General features: G+C 42.5%; 1 protein-coding gene across 3 annotated transcripts in view; it reads right to left on the minus strand.

Moving 5' to 3' along the window:
* MAP3K5 (mitogen-activated protein kinase kinase kinase 5) overlaps nucleotides 1-23,830 on the minus strand; it is a 272,639-nt gene that overhangs the window by 16,163 nt on the left and 232,646 nt on the right. For all 3 annotated transcript variants that reach the window (XM_068231644.1, XM_068231643.1, XM_068231642.1), the window contains 7 exons: nucleotides 20,548-20,725; nucleotides 20,129-20,297; nucleotides 18,407-18,592; nucleotides 15,639-15,744; nucleotides 15,255-15,495; nucleotides 11,449-11,561; nucleotides 7,742-7,854 (listed from right to left, as the gene is read on the minus strand). In XM_068231644.1, coding sequence (XP_068087745.1) covers nucleotides 7,742-7,854; nucleotides 11,449-11,561; nucleotides 15,255-15,495; nucleotides 15,639-15,744; nucleotides 18,407-18,592; nucleotides 20,129-20,297; nucleotides 20,548-20,725 — 1,106 coding nt within the window. The remainder of the gene's footprint in view (nucleotides 1-7,741; nucleotides 7,855-11,448; nucleotides 11,562-15,254; nucleotides 15,496-15,638; nucleotides 15,745-18,406; nucleotides 18,593-20,128; nucleotides 20,298-20,547; nucleotides 20,726-23,830) is intronic.

Consider the following 23,830-nt stretch of genomic DNA (forward strand, 5'->3'; position numbering starts at 1 on the left):
CATAAGACACTATTCAACCCTCCAGGATGCCCCATTATAGCAGGCATTGGGTCATTAACCTCACATCTGTCAGAACTGGTAGACTTACATCTTCAACCATACGTGCAGAAATTACCATCTTATCTGAAGGATTCTACCCAGTTGCTTAGAGAACTAGAAGATATACAGTGGAAGGAAGACTACAAGTGGGTTACCCTAGATGTCTCACAGCATTATACTCTAATATACATCATCGAATAGGCTTGGCTGCTGTGTGGAACTTCCTTACTCATGACAAAAATATGCCCTCTAAACAGAAAATATTCCTCATACGAGCCATATCGTTTATCCTTAGCCATAATTTTTTTCAATTTATGGGAAGTATATTTCTACAGAAAAGGGGAACAGCCATGGGAGCGAGCTTCGCACCCAGTTACGCCAACCTGACCATGGGCCTACTGGAATTACTACAGTTGGGACCCTCTAACCCATTTAAAGGAAATATCGTCTATTATTGGAGGTACATTGACGATTTGATCCTTATATGGCAGGGAGACATCCCTTCCATCGGGGCGTTCAAGGACTATCTTAACAATAATGATTGGGGGATAACTTTTACTTCCAATTTCAGTGACCTACAGATAGAGGTATTCTATCATGAAAACCATGAAATCAAATCAAAAAATTTCTTCAAATCTGTGGACTCCATCTCCTACATCGATTATAAAAGCAATCACTATAAAGCATGGAAGAATAATATACCGTATGGACAATTCCTGAGAATTCGAAAAAACTGTACAGACACTAGGACATACGATGAACAAGCAGTGATTCTATCCAAGAAATTCAGAGAAAAAAAACTTTCCAAACGGAGTGATAAAGGACGCAAAGAAGAAAGCTAGGGCCACCAACCGCAGAGATCTCTTAAAAACCACAACAAAGCAGGAAGTACAAACACAAAAAGAACCCAACTTCATCACCAGATTTTCTAATCAACATAACTCAATTAAAACTGTACTTAAGAAGCATTGGCCACTCCTGTTGAAAGACCCCTATCTAAGGAGAGAATTGACGGATAGGCCAAAATGTGTCTTCCGTAGGGCGAGAAATATAAAGGCACAGGTAGCACCCAGTAGGATAAAGAACATATCAGGACCCGAGAATATAAGTTTTCAGCCCAATACCAATCGGGGGGGGAAGTATCAGGATGCAACCACCCTAGATGCCTATGCTGCAATAGGATTCAAAAAGGTGAACAGGGCTTCCAGTCCACAGCCACAGGAGAACATTTTATGATAAAACAGAAAATGAACTGTAGCTCGGACTTTGTCATCTATTTAATAACTTGTCCCTGTGGACTTCAATATGTGGGCCGCACGACCCAACAGTTAAGAACAAGATGGGGCCAACACAGGTGGAACATTGAAAATGGCTACATGAAATATGGCCTTTCTAGACATTACAAAATCCAACATGGTCAAAGTACTGGTATGACCAATATCTGCCCCATTGAACATATCCCAGATGATACCCTAAATCGACATGGGAAGCTAAAAAGAAGAGAAATGTACTGGGTCTTCAGATTGAACACCCTCCAACCCGAGGGCTTGAACATATGTCTAGAACATAACATGTAATTAGACTGCACATATCTTCTAGCCTTCCTCAGACTCTTTCTGGCCCTCTTTAGTTCCCCCCCCCCCCCGGTTTTCCTCTCCCCTCCCGCCTCCCCCCCCCCCCATTCTTTTCGCCCTTCCTCTTCTCCCCCCTACCCTCCCCCCCCCTCTCCTATAGAATTCTGAGGTCCTGTTCCCTAGGTCAGGGACCACTCATCCGAGCCTCAGTCTGTTCCTTATAGAATGCCCCCCGTAAAAGGAGGAACCCCACAACAAAGTTTCCATCATAAGGACTTGGTGTGATTCAGAGGTGCAACCCACCACCTCTAACCCAGTATACTTCAAACACTGATAAATGGGGATGGGGGTGAGTGGGCATATATACAGGATGTTTGCATATAGTGTTTTTATTGTAATACATATTTTTACTGTGAACTTTTACACATACTTTTCTTTATAGATATGCATTTAAAGGATATTGCTCATCTTGTTATTTTCTTCACTACCTATACACACTCTTTTTTACATCTTACAGTCTTTTTATTATATACTGTTTTACAATACCTATTATATTGTCATTTTACAGTTTTTTTGTTCTAATGTATATATCAGTAATCAGTATATTATACTGTATATATATATCCTACTTCTAATTTTAATTCTAATGTTTTTTATTGTTCTACTATACTGGCTGTCCAATCTGATCCCTAATCCTTTATAAGGTGGCCGTTTCCAGATGCCTCCGCCAATATGGCTGCCTGGCCACCTCTCGTGCTCTTTAGCACGTTCTGGGCCCTCTCCAAAATGGTTGCCCCCACAGGACTCCATGAAAATGGCCGCCGGCCTACACATCGTGCTCTTCAGCACGTTCTGGGCCCTTTCCATAATGATTTCCCCATAGGACTCCTCAAAAATGGCCGCCGGCCTACACATCGTGCTCTATTGCACGATTCCTCAGCACGTCTTAGTGCTTCGACACAGGACATCCCCGCCCCCTGACGCACGCCTCTCCTTGACACGCCTCTCCATGACGTCACAGGGGCTTCCCTCCGGCGCGCATATCTAGTTATTTATTCAGCGCCGATCCACGTGCAGCACTACATGGCGCTCAGGATTTAGACGTGGACCCCTCTAGGTAAGCCTCTAAGCTGGACAACTAGGTATCTTATGGGTCCTATTCCTCATTCCTGCCCCGGGCTATTTCAACAGTATCTACTTATACCTATCATAAACAACCCCCCCATAACGTGGGCTCCCCCCTGGCCTTCTACCACACACCCCTACTAAAATATGCCTTAGATCCGTTCCCCGGACGGGTCATCTAACCTTCCAATCCCCCTATAAATATATCCCCCATATAAACCACCCTATCCCTATGTGTACTAATCTTGCCTAAATCCCTGGAGGTCATACATACCCCTGTTTTTTAGATTGTATTACACTTGTTGGTACAACTTGATGGGAATGTTTTGTGTATATATAGGTATACGTTACTTGTACAGATATACTTGTTTATATGTATGCGAGTACACATACATGCATCTATATGGTTATATGTCCATATGAGGACATACATCTTATTCCGTGATGTTTACCTAATTATCTATTATGTTTTATTGATGTCATGCATGTATAGGTTTTATTTATTTATTACGGTTGTGTATGATTTTACCGATGTTTAGTTATATGTTTATCCTGATTGTTGCCATGTTGTATTCAAAGGCACACCTATAGACCTGAGGAAGCGGCTTGGCCGCGAAACGCGTTGTCATTTGTGCCCTAATAAAGCTTGAAAAATTTCCAACTACTACTGTACGTGTGAGTTATACTACTTTAAGGTAGGACTATAAGTACCTTATCTGAATTACTATAAGAACTACAGTTATACGTCCACGGGCGCCTCCTACCCCTTTCAAATTGCTCAATTCTGATTCTTCTTGACTTGTCTGCAGCATTTGATACTGTGGATCATGAAATACTAATCCAGCGACTGAAGAATTACTGTGGCCTAAGGGGTACTGTTCTTAGCTGGTTTCAGACCTTCCTATCTGGCAGGACACAGCAAGTATGTCTGGGCACACACTACTCTAATCCAGTGCCACTTGCCTATGTAGTTCCACAGGGCTCTGCACTATCACCATTACTCTTTGCAGTCTACATGCTCCCACTCGGCAAAATAATCCAGAACTATGGCCTAGGATACCATTGTTATGCAGATGACACACAACTGTATCTGTCCTTCAAGCCAGGCACCCAAGACCCATCAGCATCCATAAATGCGTGTCTCGTGGATTTACAAAATTGGATGAACACCAGCTGGTTGAGGCTGAACTCTGACTAAACAGAGGTGTTGGTGGTCCACACATGATGGATAAAGTTCAAAACGCTCACCACCTCAAACTAGAAATTGGGGGAGATACCGTAAAGTATAAAGACTCTGTGCAAAACCTTGGGGTGATCCTGAATGGAAATCTAAAACTCAGACAGCAGGTATCAGCTGTCGTCAAGTCTTCCTTCTTCCATCTAAGAAATATAGCAAGAATCAAAAACCTTATCCCAGCGGAACGCTTACCTGCCCTGGTTCATGCATTTGTATCCTCCCGCCTAGACTATTGCAACGCCCTGTTCATTGGATCTACAGATAAGGTTCTGCACCCCTTAAAACTAGTACAGAATGCTGCAGCCAGACTCCTAGCCAATGCCCCTCAGTACAAGAGGCTCCTTCTCTGGACAGCTTTAAAAAAAGGCTAAAAACTCACCTCTTTTCCCGAGCCTTTGAGACTGCATAATGCAGGGTCACAGCGCTTTGAGTCCCCAGGGAGCAAAGTGCTATAAAAATATTATTGTTATTATTGTTGCACACTGAGATTTTCTGGCCGATTTACTGTCAGATCGATTATTTCCAAGATGTCCGATTTGCTTTCCGATCGATATCCAAGGATTTTCCGATCGATTTTCTATTAAAGTGCACAGAAATCGATCGGAAAATGCTCGGAAAGAAAATCGGACATGTTGGAAATAATCGATCTGATGGTAAATCGACCAGAAAATCTCATAGTGTGTACCCAGCATAAGAGTAGCTAATGAGATCCTAGGCTGCGAACCAGACCATATAAAACTAGTTACCAAGAAACAGATCTACTTAAAGCTAATGGGAAGTTTAAAAAAAACAGCTGCGGGAGGCTTTAGAAAGTCTTTGGGAGCCCGAGTGCTCCTGAAGACGTGCCGCTCTGTACTGCGCATGCGTGAGCGCATGGGAGAGCGTACTCGCACATGCACAGTATGGAGCGGCCCAACTTCGGGAGCACTCGAGCTCCCGAAGACTTCCAAAGCCTACTGTGGCGGCAGAGAGCAGTATTTGACCGATATATTCCTACCAGGGGAGCCAACGCTGGAATGCAGGGACTGTGAGAGGAGTGGAAAAGCTCTGTAGGACCCAGAGCCTTACGTTTACTAAGGCAAGTATCTGGTTGGATTTTTTTATACTTTACTGTATGTAAATAATAATTTAAATAATACACACACATAAACTTCTAGGGCTATGATGGACGTGAAGCCCATAATAAAAGAGTGTGTATGGTGAGATTGTCAGATGGAGTCAGCCATATTTCAGTGACCTCAACAAAACAAACTGTGTTGATAATTAAATGCTCACAGATGCAACAAAATTTGCTGCATATAGAGCATGTACTCGAAAAGGCACCAGACACAGATGGGGTATGAGTGTGATGCGTATAAGGTTGTTCTGGTTCCAGCTGTAAGCAGGTACAGGTGATTTGCAGATATCTATGCATCTGGCAAAAGAATGAGAAAGATTGTGAGGCAGGTTTGGTGAGAGGTCTACAGTAGCAGGGAGTATATGTAGCCACAGAGAGTGGAGGTGAGAATGACATCTCTAAGTTACCGAGTTAAAGAGAACCCAAGATGAGAGACATATGGAGGCTGATATTTTAAACAATATACATCGCCTGGTTGTCCTGCTGATCCTCTGCCTTTAATCTAATACATTTAGCCATACACCCCTGTACAAACATGCAGATCAGATGTTTCTGACAAAAAACGTGACAAGATTAGCTGCGTGCTTGTTTCATTTGTGTGATTTAGACATTACTGAAGCATGAAAGATCAGCAGGACTGCCAGTCAACTAGTATTGCTTAAAAGAAAATGATATAGAAAAAATATGGTAGCCTCCATATGTCTCTCACCTAGGGTTCCTTAAACTTAGACATGGTTAGAAATGTAAAGCCAGTTACCAACAGCAGGAGGATATTGTATGTAGAAAGACTGGAGCGTGAGCAAGGAAATAAAAGAGGACAGTGAGTAAAAGATAAAACCATGTAGCAAAATTATCAGGACAGGGTGAAAAACCTGAAACCATTTTTGCAAACAAGCAAAGTCTTATGCCAGTCCCCTCCAGGTCACTTCTGCCATAGTTCTGTCTTATTATGATTATTATACTGCAATCATCACATGTAAAATACTAAAACAATTTACATTCATGTTATTATCGCCATTGCAGGTGTTAAATTGGCATCTACATCAGCCAGTAAATTATCTGACGTAGGCCAATGATGTATTCCCATGAGGTTAGTTTTCCAATCTTTTAAATTAATCAGGGCACTTGCTGACCAAGAAGAATTTATGGGCCCAATCCAGTAACAGTATCACTAATATTTAACAGTGAGACAGCAGAAATAGTTGAAACCATTCACAAAATACTAATCCTCAACACCCATACAACCCTCCTCAACATGGGCGTAACAATCAGCCCTGCGACCCCTGCCTTCGCAGGCTGGTCCGGGAGCTTTGGGAGGTCCTCCTTGAGTGCACTTTGAGTCCTACGATGCGCTTTGAGTCCTATGGGAGAAAAGCGCTTTACAAATGTTATTTGTTGTTGTTTGTTGTTCCTCTTCTTCCTCCCTCTCCCCAACTATAAAGTGCAGTCAATTAGCGAATAAAGCACAGCAGAACACACTCTGCTGCCATTCACTGGCTCCCAATAACGTGACCCACATGGGGTTCGGGGACCAAGGGGGCTCCATGCTATTATTTTTGCAGGGGGGGCCCTATTAAGTCTAGTTAAACCCCAGCCCCTCAAACAGCAGAACATAACATAGCAGCTACTGCAATAACTCTATTAAGACATGTAAAAAAAGAATAGCCTCATGCTGTATCCTCTGGATAGTGCAAATAATTACAGAGAACTTCAAATCATCCCAACAGGTAACAAGTTTCAGAACTAATCTGACAACTAATCATATGATGTGAGCATTATGTCAATACTACATGGGAGCTAGGACTGTTTCTCCCACCCAGAAGATTTATACAAGCACCTGATTGGGGGGGGGGGGGATGTGCACCCCACTATCTATGAGAGAATGCTGCAGAGATTTCAGAGCACTGCAGGCTAGCACTGAATTAGTCATTTATTTTTATAGATGGGTTGTGAGGATAAAGTTAGGTCTAAAACGTAATACCTGTTGAGCTGATGTGAAATAAATGTCATTATTCAAAGGACACATCACAAGACTCTCCTTTTCTTACAACTGTTGGAACACTTCTAATATATTTAAAGGAAAAGGTGTCATGTTTGAATTTGAAGAAAAAAATGCAATCCAAATAAAATCCAGAAAATATTTTTGCCCATCTCTAAGTCCCGCAGCTTTTGAAATGACAATGAGATGATGAAGTTCTGTCTGCCTGCTCCATTCCAGGTTCTGTTGTTTAAAGATCCAGGAAATAAGGAATATGGAAGCTGCCATCTCTATTCTCTAATAAACAATGACAGTTGCCCGACTTCTGTGCTGATGTTCTGCCTCTAATACTTTATGTCACTGAACCTAGAATGAACATGCAGGTCAGACGCTTTGACTCCAGTCTGACTCCACTGGCTGCATGCTTGTTGCAGGTGTGTGACTCAAAAGCAACTTGATAGCCAGGCAACTGGCATGGTTTACATTTTGGAAGATGGCAGCCTCCATATTCCTCACAGGTTCCCTTTCATCACAAACGCTACACACTTTCAGGATGGCTGCATGTTTGTCAGGATGATATTGGTATATATAAAAGTAGGACCTTACACCCCAACATAAACAGAATGGAATCGTGTGCGTCGGCTGGAAGGCTTACCTCAACATTTACTTACCATGTTTATAGTATCCTCGTCCACACAGTGCTGCCTAAGCCAGTAGATGAGCTCCATGTCTTCACTGCACGAATTGGACGGCCTTGTGTGGGTCACTGAAATACCGGGAATGTCTAAATGACAACACAGCAATAGTTACAACTAAATAATGCAATATTTCTGACAGGTTATCCATATTCAACTCAACACTGAAATGCTTTAAAGAGAGTCTGAAGCCTCCAAAAATACCTGTTTTTACTTGACAGTCCTCTTCAGCATTAATGCTATAGCTGAATCCCCACGGCTGAACGCTCTATTTATACCCCCGAAATCCCTGGGACAAATTTCGGGGCTTTTTCCTGGAAGAGGCAGCTTTGTGCAGTAGCTCTGCCTCCACTCGCGTCAATCTGAGCGGATCTCTGCCTCCCCCCCCCCCCCCCCCCCCCATTTCAGTCTTCTTTCACTGGAAGGGGCGGGGAGAGGCAGAGATCCGCGGAGATTGACGCGAAAGTGGCAGAGCTACAGTGCAAAGCTCTGCCTCCCCCGGGCAGCAAAATCCACGACCTGGACAGTAGTGGAACTTTGCCCCAGGATTTCGAGGGTATTAATTGAGCATTCAGCTGGGGGGATGCGGTATTTCAGCTATGGCATTAATGCTAAAAGAGAACTGTCAAGTAAAAACAGGTATTTTTTAGAGGCTTCAGACTCTCTTTAAGGACACGAGAGTGATATGGAAGCTGCAATATTTATTTCCTTTTAAGCAATACCAGTTGCCTGGCTATCCTGCTAGTACTTTGCCTTTTATACTTTTAGCCATAGACCCTAAACAAGCATGCAGCAGACATGGTCAGATCTGAATAGATTAGCCACATGTTTGTTTCAGGTGTTATTCAAACATTACTGCAGCCAAATAGATCAGCAGGGCTGCCAGGACACTGGTATTTTTTAAAAGGGAATAAATATGGAAGCTTCTATATCCTACTCACTTCAGGTGTCCTTTAAAGGTCTGCTATAAAGTCTTTAAATTATCTAACTTATTGATCCCAGTTCCTCATAATATAACAAGCCAAGCTCAAAAACAATGTTGTTAAAAGGAAGGTCCAAGCAAAAAAAAAAAGCGAGTTTCACTTACCTGTGGCTTCTGCCAGCCCCATGCAGCCATCCTGTGCCCTCGTAGTCACTCACTGCTGCTCCAGTCCCCGGCTGGCAGTTTTCTGACCTCAGAGGTCAGGGCCGAATTGCGTACATTTTTACACATTCCCGCTAGTGCAGGAACATTAACGCATACATTTTTACGCGTTAGTGGTGCAACGTGTACATTTTTGTTCCTGCACTAGCTGGAATGTGTAAAAATGTACGCAATTCGGCCCTGACCTCTGATGTCAGAAAGCTGCCAGCGGGGGACTGGAGCAGCAGTGAGTGACTACGAGGGCACAGGATGGCTACATGGGGCTGGTAGAAGCCCCAGGTAAGTGAAACTCATTTTTTTTTTTGCTTGGACCTTCCCTTTAAAACATGAAATCCTATGTGGATATTTTACACTTGAGAGGGACTTGATGAATAAACACACAGATCACATGTTATATGAGAGGTCCTGAATTATTGGCCTGCATTATTGTAGATTCTTAATTCAATATGAGTGTAAAAGAATGGAAAATCTGGAATTAGCATGACCCTATTTACATATTAGTGAGTCTAGGAAGACTGTTTTCAAGGCTGTTAGAGGCATATAAATGTACGCTCTGAATACTTTTACTTACAGAAAATTCATTTATTGAAATAATGTTATCACCATGGGTAACCATCAAGTATGTGGTCGACTGGTTCATCACTAGTTTCTGCTTGCATGACTAAGGTAAATAAAAAATACGGCAAGAATTCAGGCTAACACTAACCACACACGGATCGATTTGTAGCCAATCAAGAAATAATTTGGGTCCTCCTCTCCATCAAAAATGAAATAGTTGATCTAATTGTATTTAGATGCCCATGCACGGAATTGACATCTGAAAGATCACATCAACCAGGGTCTATCATGGTATGCAGCATGTCTGTTCCTAAGTATGTAATTGGCCCATTATCAATTAAAATGCTACAGAATGCATTTAATTACTGTACAATCAACAGAAGTTTTCTGCCATGTCCGATTTAGTATGTTTCATTTTTTTTTTGACAGAAATCAATAATTTTTTAATGGCTCAGACACTATGTGCAAAAATCGATTTTTGTACGATTCCACTCGTATGGCCAGCTAAACTCTATACATGCTTAGAAGTTGCTGCAATCCAAAGTATAGATTCCCGTGTGGTACATGGCCTGTTTTGGGACCACTGATCTAGATGAATGACCAATTGGTAGCTGAAATAATTTACACACAGCAGTCCAGAATACAGTTCTGGCATCTCAGTCACATTAAAGGACAACTGTAACAAGAGGGATAGAGAGGCTGCCATATTTATTTCCTTTTAGGCTGGTTTCACAGTGGGACGTTACAGGCGCACGTTAGTGCAGCCTGTAACTCAGCCCCACCGCACAGCAATGAAAAATCAATGGGCTGTTCACAGTGCCCACGTTGCGTTACTTAGTAACACTGCGCCATCACACAACGTACTGCATGCAGTACTTTATAAGCGGCAGAGCCGCGTTAGACTGTTTGCACATGCTCAGTAATGTTGGGGAGGAGCGGAGAGCGGCCAGGCACATGGCTAATTAATATTCACTGCACTCAGTGACGTGCAGTGTTTACTTCTGGAGCGGCCGCTCTGTGCGGCAATTGGCCGGGCGGGACCACGTGATGCCGCATGCGTCCAAGAGTACGCATCACGGCATCACAGACGCCAGAGTGAGCTGCACAACGCGGCTCACTCCGACGTCCACATCAGAGAACACCAGGCGTTGCGTTAGAGGCACGTTATGCGACCATAACGTCCCCTAAAACGCAACGTCTTGGTGTGAAAGTAGCCTCAAGCAATTCCAGTTGCTTGGCTGTCCTGCTGATCCTCTGCCACTAATACTTTTAGCTATATACCCTGAACAAGCATGCAGCATAGCAGGAGTTTGACATTATTGTCAGATCTGATTAGCTGCATGCTTGTTTCTGGTGTTATTAAGACACTACTGCAGCCAAATAGATCTTCAGGGCTGCCAGGCAACTGGTATTGTTTAAAAGGAAATACATTTGGCAGCCTCCATATTCTTCTAACTTCAGTTGTCCTTTCAAGTGGACCTCAGCTAGTACACAGCCAGTGCCAACTGTAGCAGATGTTTACTCTTTCCATGCCAATATCATCACTCCAGAACCATCCCAATCAGCTATGCATATTCTGAATTTCTAGGTTTCAAGATCTGAATAGTCACTCCTAACACCACAAGCCAAATGTTTAGGCCCAGCAGTTGATCAATTGGGCAGTGTGTGGTGGAAAGAGGAGTATTCTGCACACAGTAAGAAAGTGAAGAGATTGGGGGTTCTGAAGCAGCTATAAAGGTGAGAGCAGGGACGGTTCACATATGTCATAGTTTATGGTGTCGGCTCTGTCCTGAGGGTGTCGGGCCACTTCTTTACACATTATAGTTCAAGTCTATTTTACAGTCACAAGTCTTTTCTTAGCAACTGTGATCAATGGAGATATCATATAAATGATATAAAACTATTTTTGGATGATGTGAACTAACTTCTACTTATCTGTAACGCCATACAGTCTACAAAATAATAAAAAATTCAGGATTACCTATTGGCTGTGACCTGTGCTTAAGACGTTTGATCTCTTCGTCTTTCTCTACAATGGCTTGCCGTAGAAGAGCTTGGAGGTCTCTCTCTTTCTGCATCAGTTCTTCTAGGAGCCTAAAAAGCAGAAAATTATAAAGTGAAATGATCGGAATGCTTTTAGATACCTTCAACAATTTGATAGTAACAAAAATCAGCAGTAGTCAGTAATAAAAAAAAAAATCAGCAAATGTTTGTAAGTAAACAACGATGCTATTGCTTCTTGTTCGAGCTCTAGGCGAGTGCACTGATAAGTTAGGTTTGTCAGGCGTTTGGGCGACAGGATTTCGCCACTATACTAAATAGGGGGCAGAAAAGGATGGTTACAGCACTGGCTCGAAAGCCACGATTATTTGGAACCTGGCAACACAGAGCTTTTACTTACTCCCCACTGTCCTATACTGCCTAGATGTGAGGATTTTGTAACTGCTACAATTTGACGCAACTCGTCTACAATCCTCTACTAGCCGCAACCCAGCGGCAACCTAGCAATGAAGGACGCGAGGAGAGGTGACGTCACCGGAAGTGAATCAGCCGCCACCCGGAACTACCGCATCCGGTTGTCGCTGCACTATCGTTGGATACAGTGCGTAGCTGAACGGTGTCATTGAGCTGCCGGCCGGAGCTCTGACACGTGGACTGGACCCCCTATGAACATATTATTAGTGACTTATGCCAGGACGTGAGTACACATATTACCACCCAATAAACAGCGGTACCACTGGCCTTTGAGGAAGGAGGTGAGTCCCTCCACGAACTATATACATTCTATACTCTTGACTAGAGTCCTGTTACCTGGCGATCACAGATATATATCAAACCCGAGGATTGACTTCATGCTAAGCAGTACTGATTAGTACAAATAGCCCCTCATGAGACATTGTATTGATCCATAATAGGACATACCTGCAATGTTATTCTCTATGGGGGCTAAACCTACAACAGCCTCTAAAACACCCTCTAGATATTGGTACAATACTATCCCCTTGTTTATATTTTTTTATATTTTACATATACATATTTTTTGGGTAATTTACAAATACTCCAAAGATACATTCCTTTTTCTATTTTTTTTAAACTTTTTTTGCACATTGGAAGGTCTGTGGATGACTGGCAGTTTGAATGAGACAACGATATATCATAATTGTTTGATGTGTATGTACTGCTGGGGACGCATATTGGTTATATATTGACCACAGTGTTGATATTATTGTGGAAAATTGTTTTATGTGACATATGGCACTATATGCATTTTATGTATTGTAATAAACTCTCAGACGTTTTATGAATCCTAATTTAGTTGTATAGTACCTATTATTGGGTGACTGATATACAATACCATTTAGGCCCTGCGCAACTAGTATTTGTTTACCTAAACACAGAGCTTTTAGTTCACACAGCTCCAACATGGTGTTCATGCTGTTTGTGTAGCAAGTGAAGTGTGGTTTAGTGTTAGTCAAGGAGCAGAAATGCAGAGATCCAACCAGCAGACATTGATTCCAGTAATACCTTTAATGACTAACAACATGGTTTATTGCAAGCTTTCAAAACATTAAGTTTTTTCTTCAGGCATTATACTGAACTATATAAGAACCATACAATAACTTATTGTACGGTTCTGATACAGTTCTGTATAATGCCTGAAGAATAAACGTAACATTTTGAAAGCTTGCACACTATTTGTCGGCTACCCCAGCCTGCTTCGGTTTTCTTGCCTGCATGTATATTGTGTTGCATGCAAATTAAGTTTTGCTGCCCTGTTCTGCTTGTCTGCCCCTCCAGTTAGCTATCTCTACCTATCCCGCCAGATAGTTAGTCTTACTATCCTCTTTGGCCTGTCTGCCAGCTAGGGATGAGCAATCTTCCCTGCACCTCGCTATGAAACAGGAAGTGTCAGCAAGATGGAACGCAGTGTCGGCACCAAGGCAAGAAGACATCATCCAGGTGTATTAACATTCCCTGTGGTGGCCCTTCCTTGCACATGTGCAGGTACAGTTTTGCTTCTTGCACAACTGTGCTTGTTCATTCTTACTGCCAGTCTACAACTTGTCTATGTCTTGCCGGTCAGTTGGTCCAGGGCCGGTTTAAGCAACAATGGGGCCCCAGGGCAAAATAAACCTGGGGGGCCCCCAACATATACCCCGGAACTAAAATCTGCATTAGGGGACCTTTTTTGCACCCGGTATAGTCAGGGTGTGAAGTCCCAATCGGTCGGAGATCCACATTCTGGCTACCCCAGCCTGCATGGGGGACAAGGGGTTAAAAAGTTTCAGGAGGGGGGACCCCACATAATTTTTTTTTTTAAATTCCCACACTCTAAACATAAAAAAAAATTGGGAAAATAGGAAAAAAATGCCAAGGATCTTCATACAGCCATATTGCGGCTGTATAGCGATTCCTGGCCAAAGCGCTGCGGCTGTGTATGGACCCCCTGGAAACCCCGTCAGGAAAATTATTGCTCTTTCTTTTGATACATGTAAAATTACACTACCGTTAGGTTTGCTACTAAAAGTGACATTTACCGCATTTAAAAGTATACTTTTTTCCTTCGAAACTTTAAAATCGATTTTCTCAAACTATAAGGTCTTTTTGAAACATTGTTTTTTCCTCTTATTCCTAATGATCTCCGTAACATATCCTGCAAATTTAGGGTTTCTAGCATTTAAGGTGGATTTGCTATTAACCATTAAAGTCGGCAGGTTTTTAAATGTGTATTTTTTTTTCCTTTGAAACTTTAAAATCGATTTTCTCAAAAACTATAAGGCCGATTTGAAATTTTTTTTTTCCTCTTGTAGCCACTGGGTGCCCCTACAAGCTCTGGGGCCCTGGAGCAGCTGCCTCCTTTGCCTCTATGGTAGCGCCGGCCCTGAGTTGGTCTTGCTACCTTGTCCTGTCTGACAAACCAGTTTGCATCTTGTCTATGTCCTGCTAGCCTGAAAGTCTAGCCTACAAATTGATTCTGCATCAACTGCTGCAAGCCAAGTAGAAAGTAGAAATTTGTCCCTGATGCAAAATCTTATACTAAATGCCTTTAGACATCTATGGCACATAAACATGGGGAAGCAAAAAATGCCTGTAAATGTCTGCAACAGGCAGAAGCAGTTTTGTACCAAAATGCCTTTAGACACCTGTGGCATATATTGTAGATGCCTAAACACAGACATGCCTATAGATATCAGCGGCAGTCTAAGGGTTAAACATTCTCATTGTTGATCCTGTGTGTCAGAGGTTAAGAGTTTATATTCCTAATGTGCAAAGTACCTCCAGAGATCTAGCATCTCCAGCAGGAACATCATAAGGACCCAACTAACCTGGACTGGAATATATCAAAATTGACAAGCGCCAGGGGTTTGTATTTGTTGCGGTTACCCAGGCCAAAGTCATAGGTTCACACCCACACACACCTATATGATCTTTTACCACATAATAGCAAGCAGGTTCTCTTTTAAAGACATACTTGCTGGACCACATATGGTGTCCCTGCTGAACATCTTTTAGTAAATGAGGCCAAATGTAATCTATCCAGCACACTTAGAATTAATATTGTTTGCATGTAATCTGTGAACAAAGCCTGTGATTACAATTGATATATATCCTGGAACCTCTCACTTCAGCTTACAGCTAAAAAACATGCCTAAAATGTAGACTAGATCTCTTTGTTAGCATTGTTGAATTTTTATCAAGTTAGCTATTAGTATAGTTCAAAACAAAGGACCAGTAAATATACTATAAAAGGCGAAAGGTATTGCCTTTCCAACAGACTTTTTTTACCTGTTTGACTCAATTTTCATTCTACCCAGTTGTATGCTGATTGACCTGTGAGCAGTCTGAGAGTCGTGGGACACAGTAGAGTTCAGTGTGCTCACTCCTGATGTATGCACAATGTCTTCGGTTACTGCACTGGGAACTTGGTTGGGTTGTGTAGTGTTTTCATCACGATCTTCCTCCACTTCAAGGTCATCCTGGTCTGCTGGGTCACTATCAGAGGTAATGCTAAAATGTGGCCTCAGTTCTGTTGATGAACAGAGACAATCTCAATGTGGTTGCGTTTACAAATAATCCTGTTTATTTAGTCTGCTGTATTAATGACCTCTAATAAAATGGCTATAATGGCAAATAAATTATAATAGGACAAGCAATACACGTGTGATTTACCTGGTACTAGCGTCGTGATGGCTGTTTGAACAGCCTTGCGTATAATGCTGTCTAGAGCAAACATCCAGTGGGGCTTGATGTTGTGATTTCTGAGTATTTTATTTACCTAGTTAAGAGGAAAAAAAAAAAGACAATCATTAAACGAATGTTTAACATTGAAAAAAGTTTGAAAAGTTGAGGCCCTCTGTCTAGAGAAGGTCTTATAGCAACAGGACAGCATGGTGTCATAGTGGTAAGTGCTGTCGCCTTGCAGCGCTGGGTCCCCGGTTCAAATCACAGCTAGGTCAACATCTACAAGGAGAATGGATATTCTCCCCATGTCTGTGTGGGTTTCCTCCGGGCAGTCTGGTTTCCTCCCACATCCCAATAACACGTTTTGTGGGTGTTTCCCACTTCCTCAGGTCTATTAACAGTCACTAAAAGTGTCCCTTTGGCCAGAGAGTAGTCAGACGCAAGTGCCTCAACCCACCAGTATCTTTGCGTAAACCCCAGTTGGGAGGTTGTATTGTTTGTTTTTAGAGTAGGAACCTATCTAACTACCTTCGGCGACCTTCTGAGAAGCTTTGCAATCCTGAACGGGGGTGAGAATCCTCTGCAAGCCTTATTGGTGGTTGCACAATTTTTGCAACCTGAAATTTGTGAGTTAATTTCTTATTTCCTGATCTGGTCGTCATCACACGCGGATCGCCGTACATTCGGAATGCAACGCGTACGAACGCATGCCATCTGCATTTCTATGCGTTGCATGGCTGATCACATTCACTGAAAGTGAATGGGTCAGCCGCGCGTTTTGTTAAAAAATGCGTGCAGCATGCGTTCCCGGACCGCACTGGTATGGAACGCATGCAGTGTGAACATCAGACAGTGCAGTCTATGCACTTTCTGATGTCGTGCTTGTCTCTTGCCTCCTGCACGCGTTGCTGAGATCCGGACGGCAACACGTGCAGTGTGAACGGGGCCTTGGTGTTATTCACTACACCTATCCATGATTTTCAAGTTGTGGCTGATTGGCATGTATTATTTCACAGGGTTTCAACACACATTCTTGTCTGGAATGCCCTTGAGCTTCCCTATATTAATTAGTAGATTTGTATTTACAGGGAGTGCAGAATTATTAGGCAAGTTGTATTTTTGAGGAATAATTTTATTATTGAACAACAATTATGTTCTCAATGAACCTAAAAAACTCATGAATATCAAAGCTGAATATTTTTGAAAGTAGTTTTTAGTTTGTTTTTAGTTTTAGCTATTTTAGGGGGATATCTGTGTGTGCATAATTATTACTGTGCATAATAATTAGGCAACTTAACAAAAAACAAATATTTACCCATTTCAATTATTTATTTTTACCAGTGAAACCAATATAACATCTCAACATTCACAAATATACATTTCTGACATTCAAAAACAAAACAAAAACAAATCAGTGACCAATATAGCCACCTTTCTTTGCAAAGACACTCAAAGCCTGCCATCCATGGATTCTGTCAGTGTTTTGATCTGTTCACCATCAACATTGCGTGCAGCAGCAACCACAGCCTCCCAGACACTGTTCAGAGAGGTGTACTGTTTTCCCTCCTTGTAAATCTCACATTTTATGATGGACCACAGGTTCTCAATGGGGTTTAGATCAGGTGAACAAGGAGGCCATGTCATTCGTTTTTCTTCTTTTATACCCTTTCTTGCCAGCCACGCTGTGGAGTACTTGGACGCGTGTGATGGAGCATTGTCCCGCATGAAAATCATGTTTTTCTTGAAGGATGCAGACTTCTTCCTTTACCACTGCTTGAAGAAGGTGTCTTCCAGAAACTGGCAGTAGGACTGGGAGTTGAGCTTGACTCCATCATCAACCCGAAAAGGCCCCACAAGCTCATCTTTGATGATACCAGCCCAAATTAGTACTCCACCTCCACCTTGCTGGCGTCTGAGTCGGACTGGAGCTCTCTGCCCTTTACCAATCCAGCCACGGGCCCATCCATCTGGCCCATCAAGACTCACTCTCATTTCATCAGTCCATAAAACCTTAGAAAAATCAGTCTTGAGATATTTCTTGGCCCAGTCTTGATGTTTCAGCTTGTGTGTCTTGTTCAGTGGTGGTTGTCTTTCAGCCTTTCTTACCTTGGCCATGTCTCTGAGTATTGCACACCTTGTGCTTTTGGGCACTCCAGTGATGTTGCAGCTCTGAAATATGGCCAAACTTATGGCAAGTGGCATCTTGGCAGCTGAACGCTTGACTTTTCTCAGTTCATGGGCAGTTATTTTGCGCCTTGTTTTTCCCACATGCTTCTTGCGACCCTGTTGACTATTTTGAATGAAACGCTTGATTGTTCGATGATCACGCTTCAGAAGCTTTGCAATTTTAAGAGTGCTGCATACCTCTGCAAGATATCTCACTATTTTTTGACTTTTCTGAGCCTGTCAAGTCCTTCTTTTGACCCATTTTGCCAAAGGAAAGGAAGTTGCCGAATTATGCACACCTGATATAGGGTGTTGATGTCATTAGATCATACCCCTTCTCAATACAGAGATGCACATCACCTAATATGCTTAATTGGCTTTCAAGCCTATACAGCTTGGAGTAAGACAACATGCATAAAGAGGATGATGTGGTCAAAATACTCATTTGCCTAATAATTCGGCACTCCCTGTATAAGTGGAAAACTTTGGAAGAGAGGACAGAAGACCACACCCTCATAATGGCACTGAAATGTGGGTAGGTTCTCAGGAACCCATTTGAAAAACAAATCTTCACTGTTTCTGTTACTTACCGCATCCTGAAAACCAAACAACGCCAATTGGACCTGGCTGATGGCATGACTGTCAAAATCCAGCTCCAGCTTCAGCTTTGACAGAGTTGATGCAATGATTTTACGGTCAGTCGATCTAATGAATTCTCGCAGACTGGCCACCAGTGTGGTAATATGTTCCCGCTTTAATTTTGTTTCATCAGCACCCTATAAAATCCATATATTTGATTAATATTAGTTACAAAATATTGTATATTTCATATACTATTAACAAATATTGTTACTGTAACTGCAGATTTCCCATTTATGTACAAAAATGACATAGTGAAATGAATTCAGATATTGCTATGACAACTTTACCTAGCTAAATAAGCAGATATGGTTGGCCAACCAGATTTTTTTCTAAAATTGTCAAGTAATTTAAGGACTCTTCATTTTTATTATGACATTTTTTAATATCTGACTTAGTAAAGTTAAAAGAAACCTTTTCATTCTGTTTCACTGCAAACATCCAGCAGGGTATTCATAGTGGATTTTTCATTTATGGATTATAGGTGGCCATACATCTAACAATTTTGGTGGACGATCCACCAATAGACAGATTTCTCTCTGATTGAATCTGATCAGAGAGAGATCGGTTTGCTGCCATAAACCTCAGCATGACAACTTTCGGCAATCAGCCTTGTGACGCCACCCCTGACCGCTGCCCCCCCACATAAATGTGCACCCATGCCCCTGCATTAATACATTACCTCTACGCAGCATGCCGGACCCCTCTTCTGGGTTCGCACCACACCAACTTATTCGGCCAACCATGTGGGGAAAGAACCTGAGGAGGATCTGAAGAGGAGTCCAGCGGGTGGTGAAGAGGTAATGTATTAATGCAGGTGCATGGGGGAGGAGGGGTTTCCATCACGTTCGTGATCACTGCATGCCATCACCGCCGCTCACCTGATTAAGCACGACATCAAGCAGCATGTCCGATCAATACATTAGACCAATTTTGGCCCAAAATTGGTCGAACAGTCAATCGTGCATGCTTTTGGTGGCACAGATTTTCATCCGATTAGATAATTATCGAATCAGATGGTCGATTGCCTGCCAAATCGGTAGATATATGGGCACCTCAAAGTGGATCCGAGAGGGGAGCTCAGTCTGGGCAGGAGGGGGAGGTGGTATTAGCCAGAGATTTCAGAGGCAGGGGAGGCGTGAGGAGGAGGGGGGATTAGGTTTTTTTTGATCAAGATGCAGATAAGCCTGCCTCTGTGTAATGTTTACAAACAACATGTCTACTGTCATTGTATCACAGGAATAATCAATCATATTCTATTAAAGCTGTTTGCTCATTTATTTTTTTTTGCCTGACAATTCATTTAATTTTTTGAGACGATTTTCATAGACAAGAATAATGGGAAAATACAGAATGAACGGGGAAAAAAGCAACTGAAAATTGTTTTTATAAATCAATTAGTACTTTAAGGATAGTTTTGAATGACAATCTTAATAGCAATGATGATGGTGTGAGGCTGCAATATACATTTGGCAAACTGCACATGTATACTAAACTCAAGATTTATTAAAACAAAATATGCAGTAAAGACAAACCTCCCTCAAACACAAACTATGCTGACTTCCCTTGATTCTTGATCACTAAACATCACCTCGAGATCTTTCTTCTAAAAAAAAAAAAAAACATTCAACGGTGTCTGAATTTCTGACTTTAAAATGAAAACGTCACCTTACCTGACCTAAAACTCCCATCAGGTTTCTAACTACTGTGTCTTGGTCCTCAGTGAGGATGCGGTGCAGTGTGGCTCTTCTTTCACTATCTTTCTTCAACAAGAAGAATCCAGAGTCTCTTTCTTCTGGAGAGGGAGGAGCACTGTGATCTTCAAACTGGTCATCCGGAATCCTGGTATGAATAAGCTTAATTTTAGTTATTGTATTTGTAAAATTTACCAACCGCAATGTTGGGTTTATTTGGGCTTTAAACATATTAACTAACATACACTCTACCCTTGTTTTTTTTAAGCTATTTTAGAATATACCAGATTTATAGAATACAGGTGTCTGAATAGTGAATAACGGATGCTTTGAAGTAGGCAAGATAGAGGCAGACCGGTACAAACACACATCCATCCATACACAAATCCAGGACTCACCCAAGAAAGTAACTTCTTGGACTTTTCCCCTCTTTGTCTATGCAAGACTTTGTTCTTGATTTAAAAGAGAAAGGCTCCAATCTCAAATCAGTGTCTGGAGAAACGGATCCATACTCGCTGCTGCTACTTGTATCTTCCACCATTACAGGGACAGGCAGTGATATGCTTCTCAGATATTCTTAAAACAAAAACACACAAGCAAGCAACATAATTTTTACTTATGCTGGCGTTTCCAGTCAAAATAAATATTGTACAGCTCAGAATCACATTTTACTTTAAAAGTCAAACATAAATGGACTCTTGACATCTCTTACGGGACATAGATGTTCCACTTTGGTATTTTAATTTTGGTTAGTGAGCAATTATCTAGTTCAGGCTTTCTCAACCAGGGTTCCTTGAGGACTCTGCAGGGGTTCCCTGGCATTTTCCGCCATTGTGGGGGAAGTATAATAGAGCACATTATAATAGTGAGTACGGTAAAAAGAAGCACTAAATTGGGGGTCAGAATAATAATGAGCACAGTATAATGAGTGGCAGTGTAATAGGAGTAAGGGAAATTAATAGCCTCCCCTACTTTTAAAGACCATGCCTCCTGCAAAATAAATGCAAGGGTTCCTCGAGACAAAAAAATTGTTTGCAGGGGTTCCTTGAGATCCAAAAGCTATTTGCAGGGTTCCTCCATCGTAAAAAGGTTTAGAAAGGCTGATCTAGTTTAAGTATTATAAATGATGTAGTGGCTCACTTGTGGTTTGGTGCACCCGGTTCTATTTATTTTTTTTACTAATGCATAAGTTTTATTGGAAAATCAAAGCAGAACAAGTCTAACATGTACGAGTTCCAATAGGAGCAACAATTGACAGTAGCATGTTAATGCAGCATAAAAATACAGTCTACCACAGTAAGATAGATCAGGAGCATAGCCTGATGCATAACACAGGTTGATCATAATTTTTTAAATGGTGCAAACAAAGTTAAACAAAAACAAAATGCCAACAATTTATGCCAGATTAAAGGACAACTGAAACTAGAGGGTTATGGAGGATGCCACACTTACTGTATTTCCTTTTAAACAACACCAGTTACCTGGCTATCATGCAGATAATTTGCCTCTAATGCTTTTAGCCATAGACCCTGAACAAGCATGCAGCAGATCAGGTGTTTCTGACATTGTCAGACCTGACAAGATTAGCTGCATGCTTGTTTCTGGAGTAATTCAAACACTACTGCAGCCAAATAGATCAGCGGGGCTGCCAGGCAACTGGTATTGTTTAACCTCTTGACGACCAGCTAACGCAGATTGGCGTAAACTGGTCGTCTGCGGGTTACCATGGAAACCTTTCCATGTCAGTTCACGGAGGGTGTCTCCGTGAACAGCCGGAGAGCCGCCGATCGCGGCTCGCCGGCAAAATGTCAACAGGCGGGGAAGAAATCCCTGCTGTTTACATCATACGGCGCTGCTGCGCAGCAGCGCCGTAAGGCAGATCGGTGATCCCCGGCCTCTGATTGGCCGGGGATCGCCGGCATATAATAGGCTAAGGCCTATCCTTCAATGCGCAGGACGGAAATCCGTCCTGCGCAGCTCACAGGGGGAGGGAGAGGGAGGCAGCGGCGAGAAGGCGGAGAACGCTGCGGAGGGGGGCTTTGAAGAGCCCCCCGCTAAGCAAATGCAGCCGGCGGCGATCAGACCCCCCCAGCAGGACATCCCCCTAGTGGGGAAAAAAGGGGGGTAGTCTGATCGCCCTGCTGCACTCCTGATTGGTGCTGTGGGCTGTAGAGCCCACGCAGCACCGATCATTGAAAAATCCCTTGGTCGGCAAGTGGTTAAAAGGAAATAAATATGGCAGCCTCCATATTCTTCTCACTTCAGTTGTGCTTTAAAGCGGATCTGAACTCAGCACTTACTCTCTGCTATAAAAGATACACAACAGCATAATAACCTTTAAAGAAAATAATTTATTTGTTACAGCTGATACAAATCCTGCAATAAATCTGCAGTGTGTCTACTTCCTGCTTTAACAGAAGCAGACATAGGGTTAATATCCTGTGTGTACACATTAGCAGCTCTGCCGTGGCAGAGGAGATTCCCGAGCTGACACAGCTAAAGAGATCAAACTACAGTGGTGGTTAGTCACAAATGAGGGGAGATTAAACAAACTATACTCTCTAAATACATACAGGGTGCATTTCTCAATGTTTTCCTTCTGTCCTGTGCAAGAGTTCAGGTCCACTTTAACCACTTCACCTCAAGCTGCATTCCACCAACAGAAAACGACAGTGACTATCATTTTTAAAAGGAAATTATTTCTGTTGCTTGTTGCAACAGCAATCATTTCAATTTACAGTAAAACTTAAGTGAACTTAAAAAAAAGAGATTCACTTACCCTGGCCACCTGTGTCCTCGATTACGCTCCTGCCACTGCGCAAGATACTTCCGGCGGCGGGAGCGTGATCAAGGGCCACGCAGGCGCAGTGTCCGGCGACTGGCTCTGTCACTGAAATTGAAACTTAGGCACTGCGGGCGACAGGAGCATTGAGGAGTGACGGCGCAAGCACAGGGTGGCTGCAGGGGGATGGTAGAAGCCACAGGTAAGTGAAACTTTTTTTTTAGGTTCACTTAAGTTTCACTTTAAACACTTAAATTGGGTTTAGGAACATATGTTCCTAATCACCACTCTGTGCACAATTGCGGGGGGTGGCGAACATGTGCGCCCATGCACATGCGTGACGGCCCACACAATCAGAGGGATGAGTATCTACGCCCCTGGGAACTCAGGTGAGATTTTCAGGGACGTAGATACTCATCCCGCGGAAGGGGAACTGATTAACCAATAGACAAAAGTAGAGTACACTGCATTCGGGGTACGTAAAGCGCCCAATTAATTATTACCGCATTGAAGCAGATGAGAAATTACCAAGAGAGAAGTGTACTAGTAAAGGGGAATTTGTCTTAGAGCTACATATTTTTAAGGGGAGATTGCTGCCAAGTTGACTAGATGCCATCAAATTTAGCAGGGGATTCCCAATGTTCATATATGAGCCTGCAGTATGGAAGAACAGCATTAACAGCCACAATCCAGTCTCAGCAGGCAGGAGTTGTAGGACGTATCCAGTATTTAGTTAAAGTGTATCAGTTACCAGTTCTTCTAATTTAAAGGAAACCTGAACAGTAAAAAAAAAATAAAAAAAATATTTTACTTACCTGGGACATCTACCAGCCCCCTGCAGCCATCCTGTGCCCTCGCAGTCACTCATGGCTCCTCTGGTCCCCCGCTGCCAGATAGTT

This window comes from Hyperolius riggenbachi, chromosome 4 (assembly GCF_040937935.1).
Source record: "Hyperolius riggenbachi isolate aHypRig1 chromosome 4, aHypRig1.pri, whole genome shotgun sequence".
NCBI lineage: Eukaryota > Metazoa > Chordata > Amphibia > Anura > Hyperoliidae > Hyperolius > Hyperolius riggenbachi.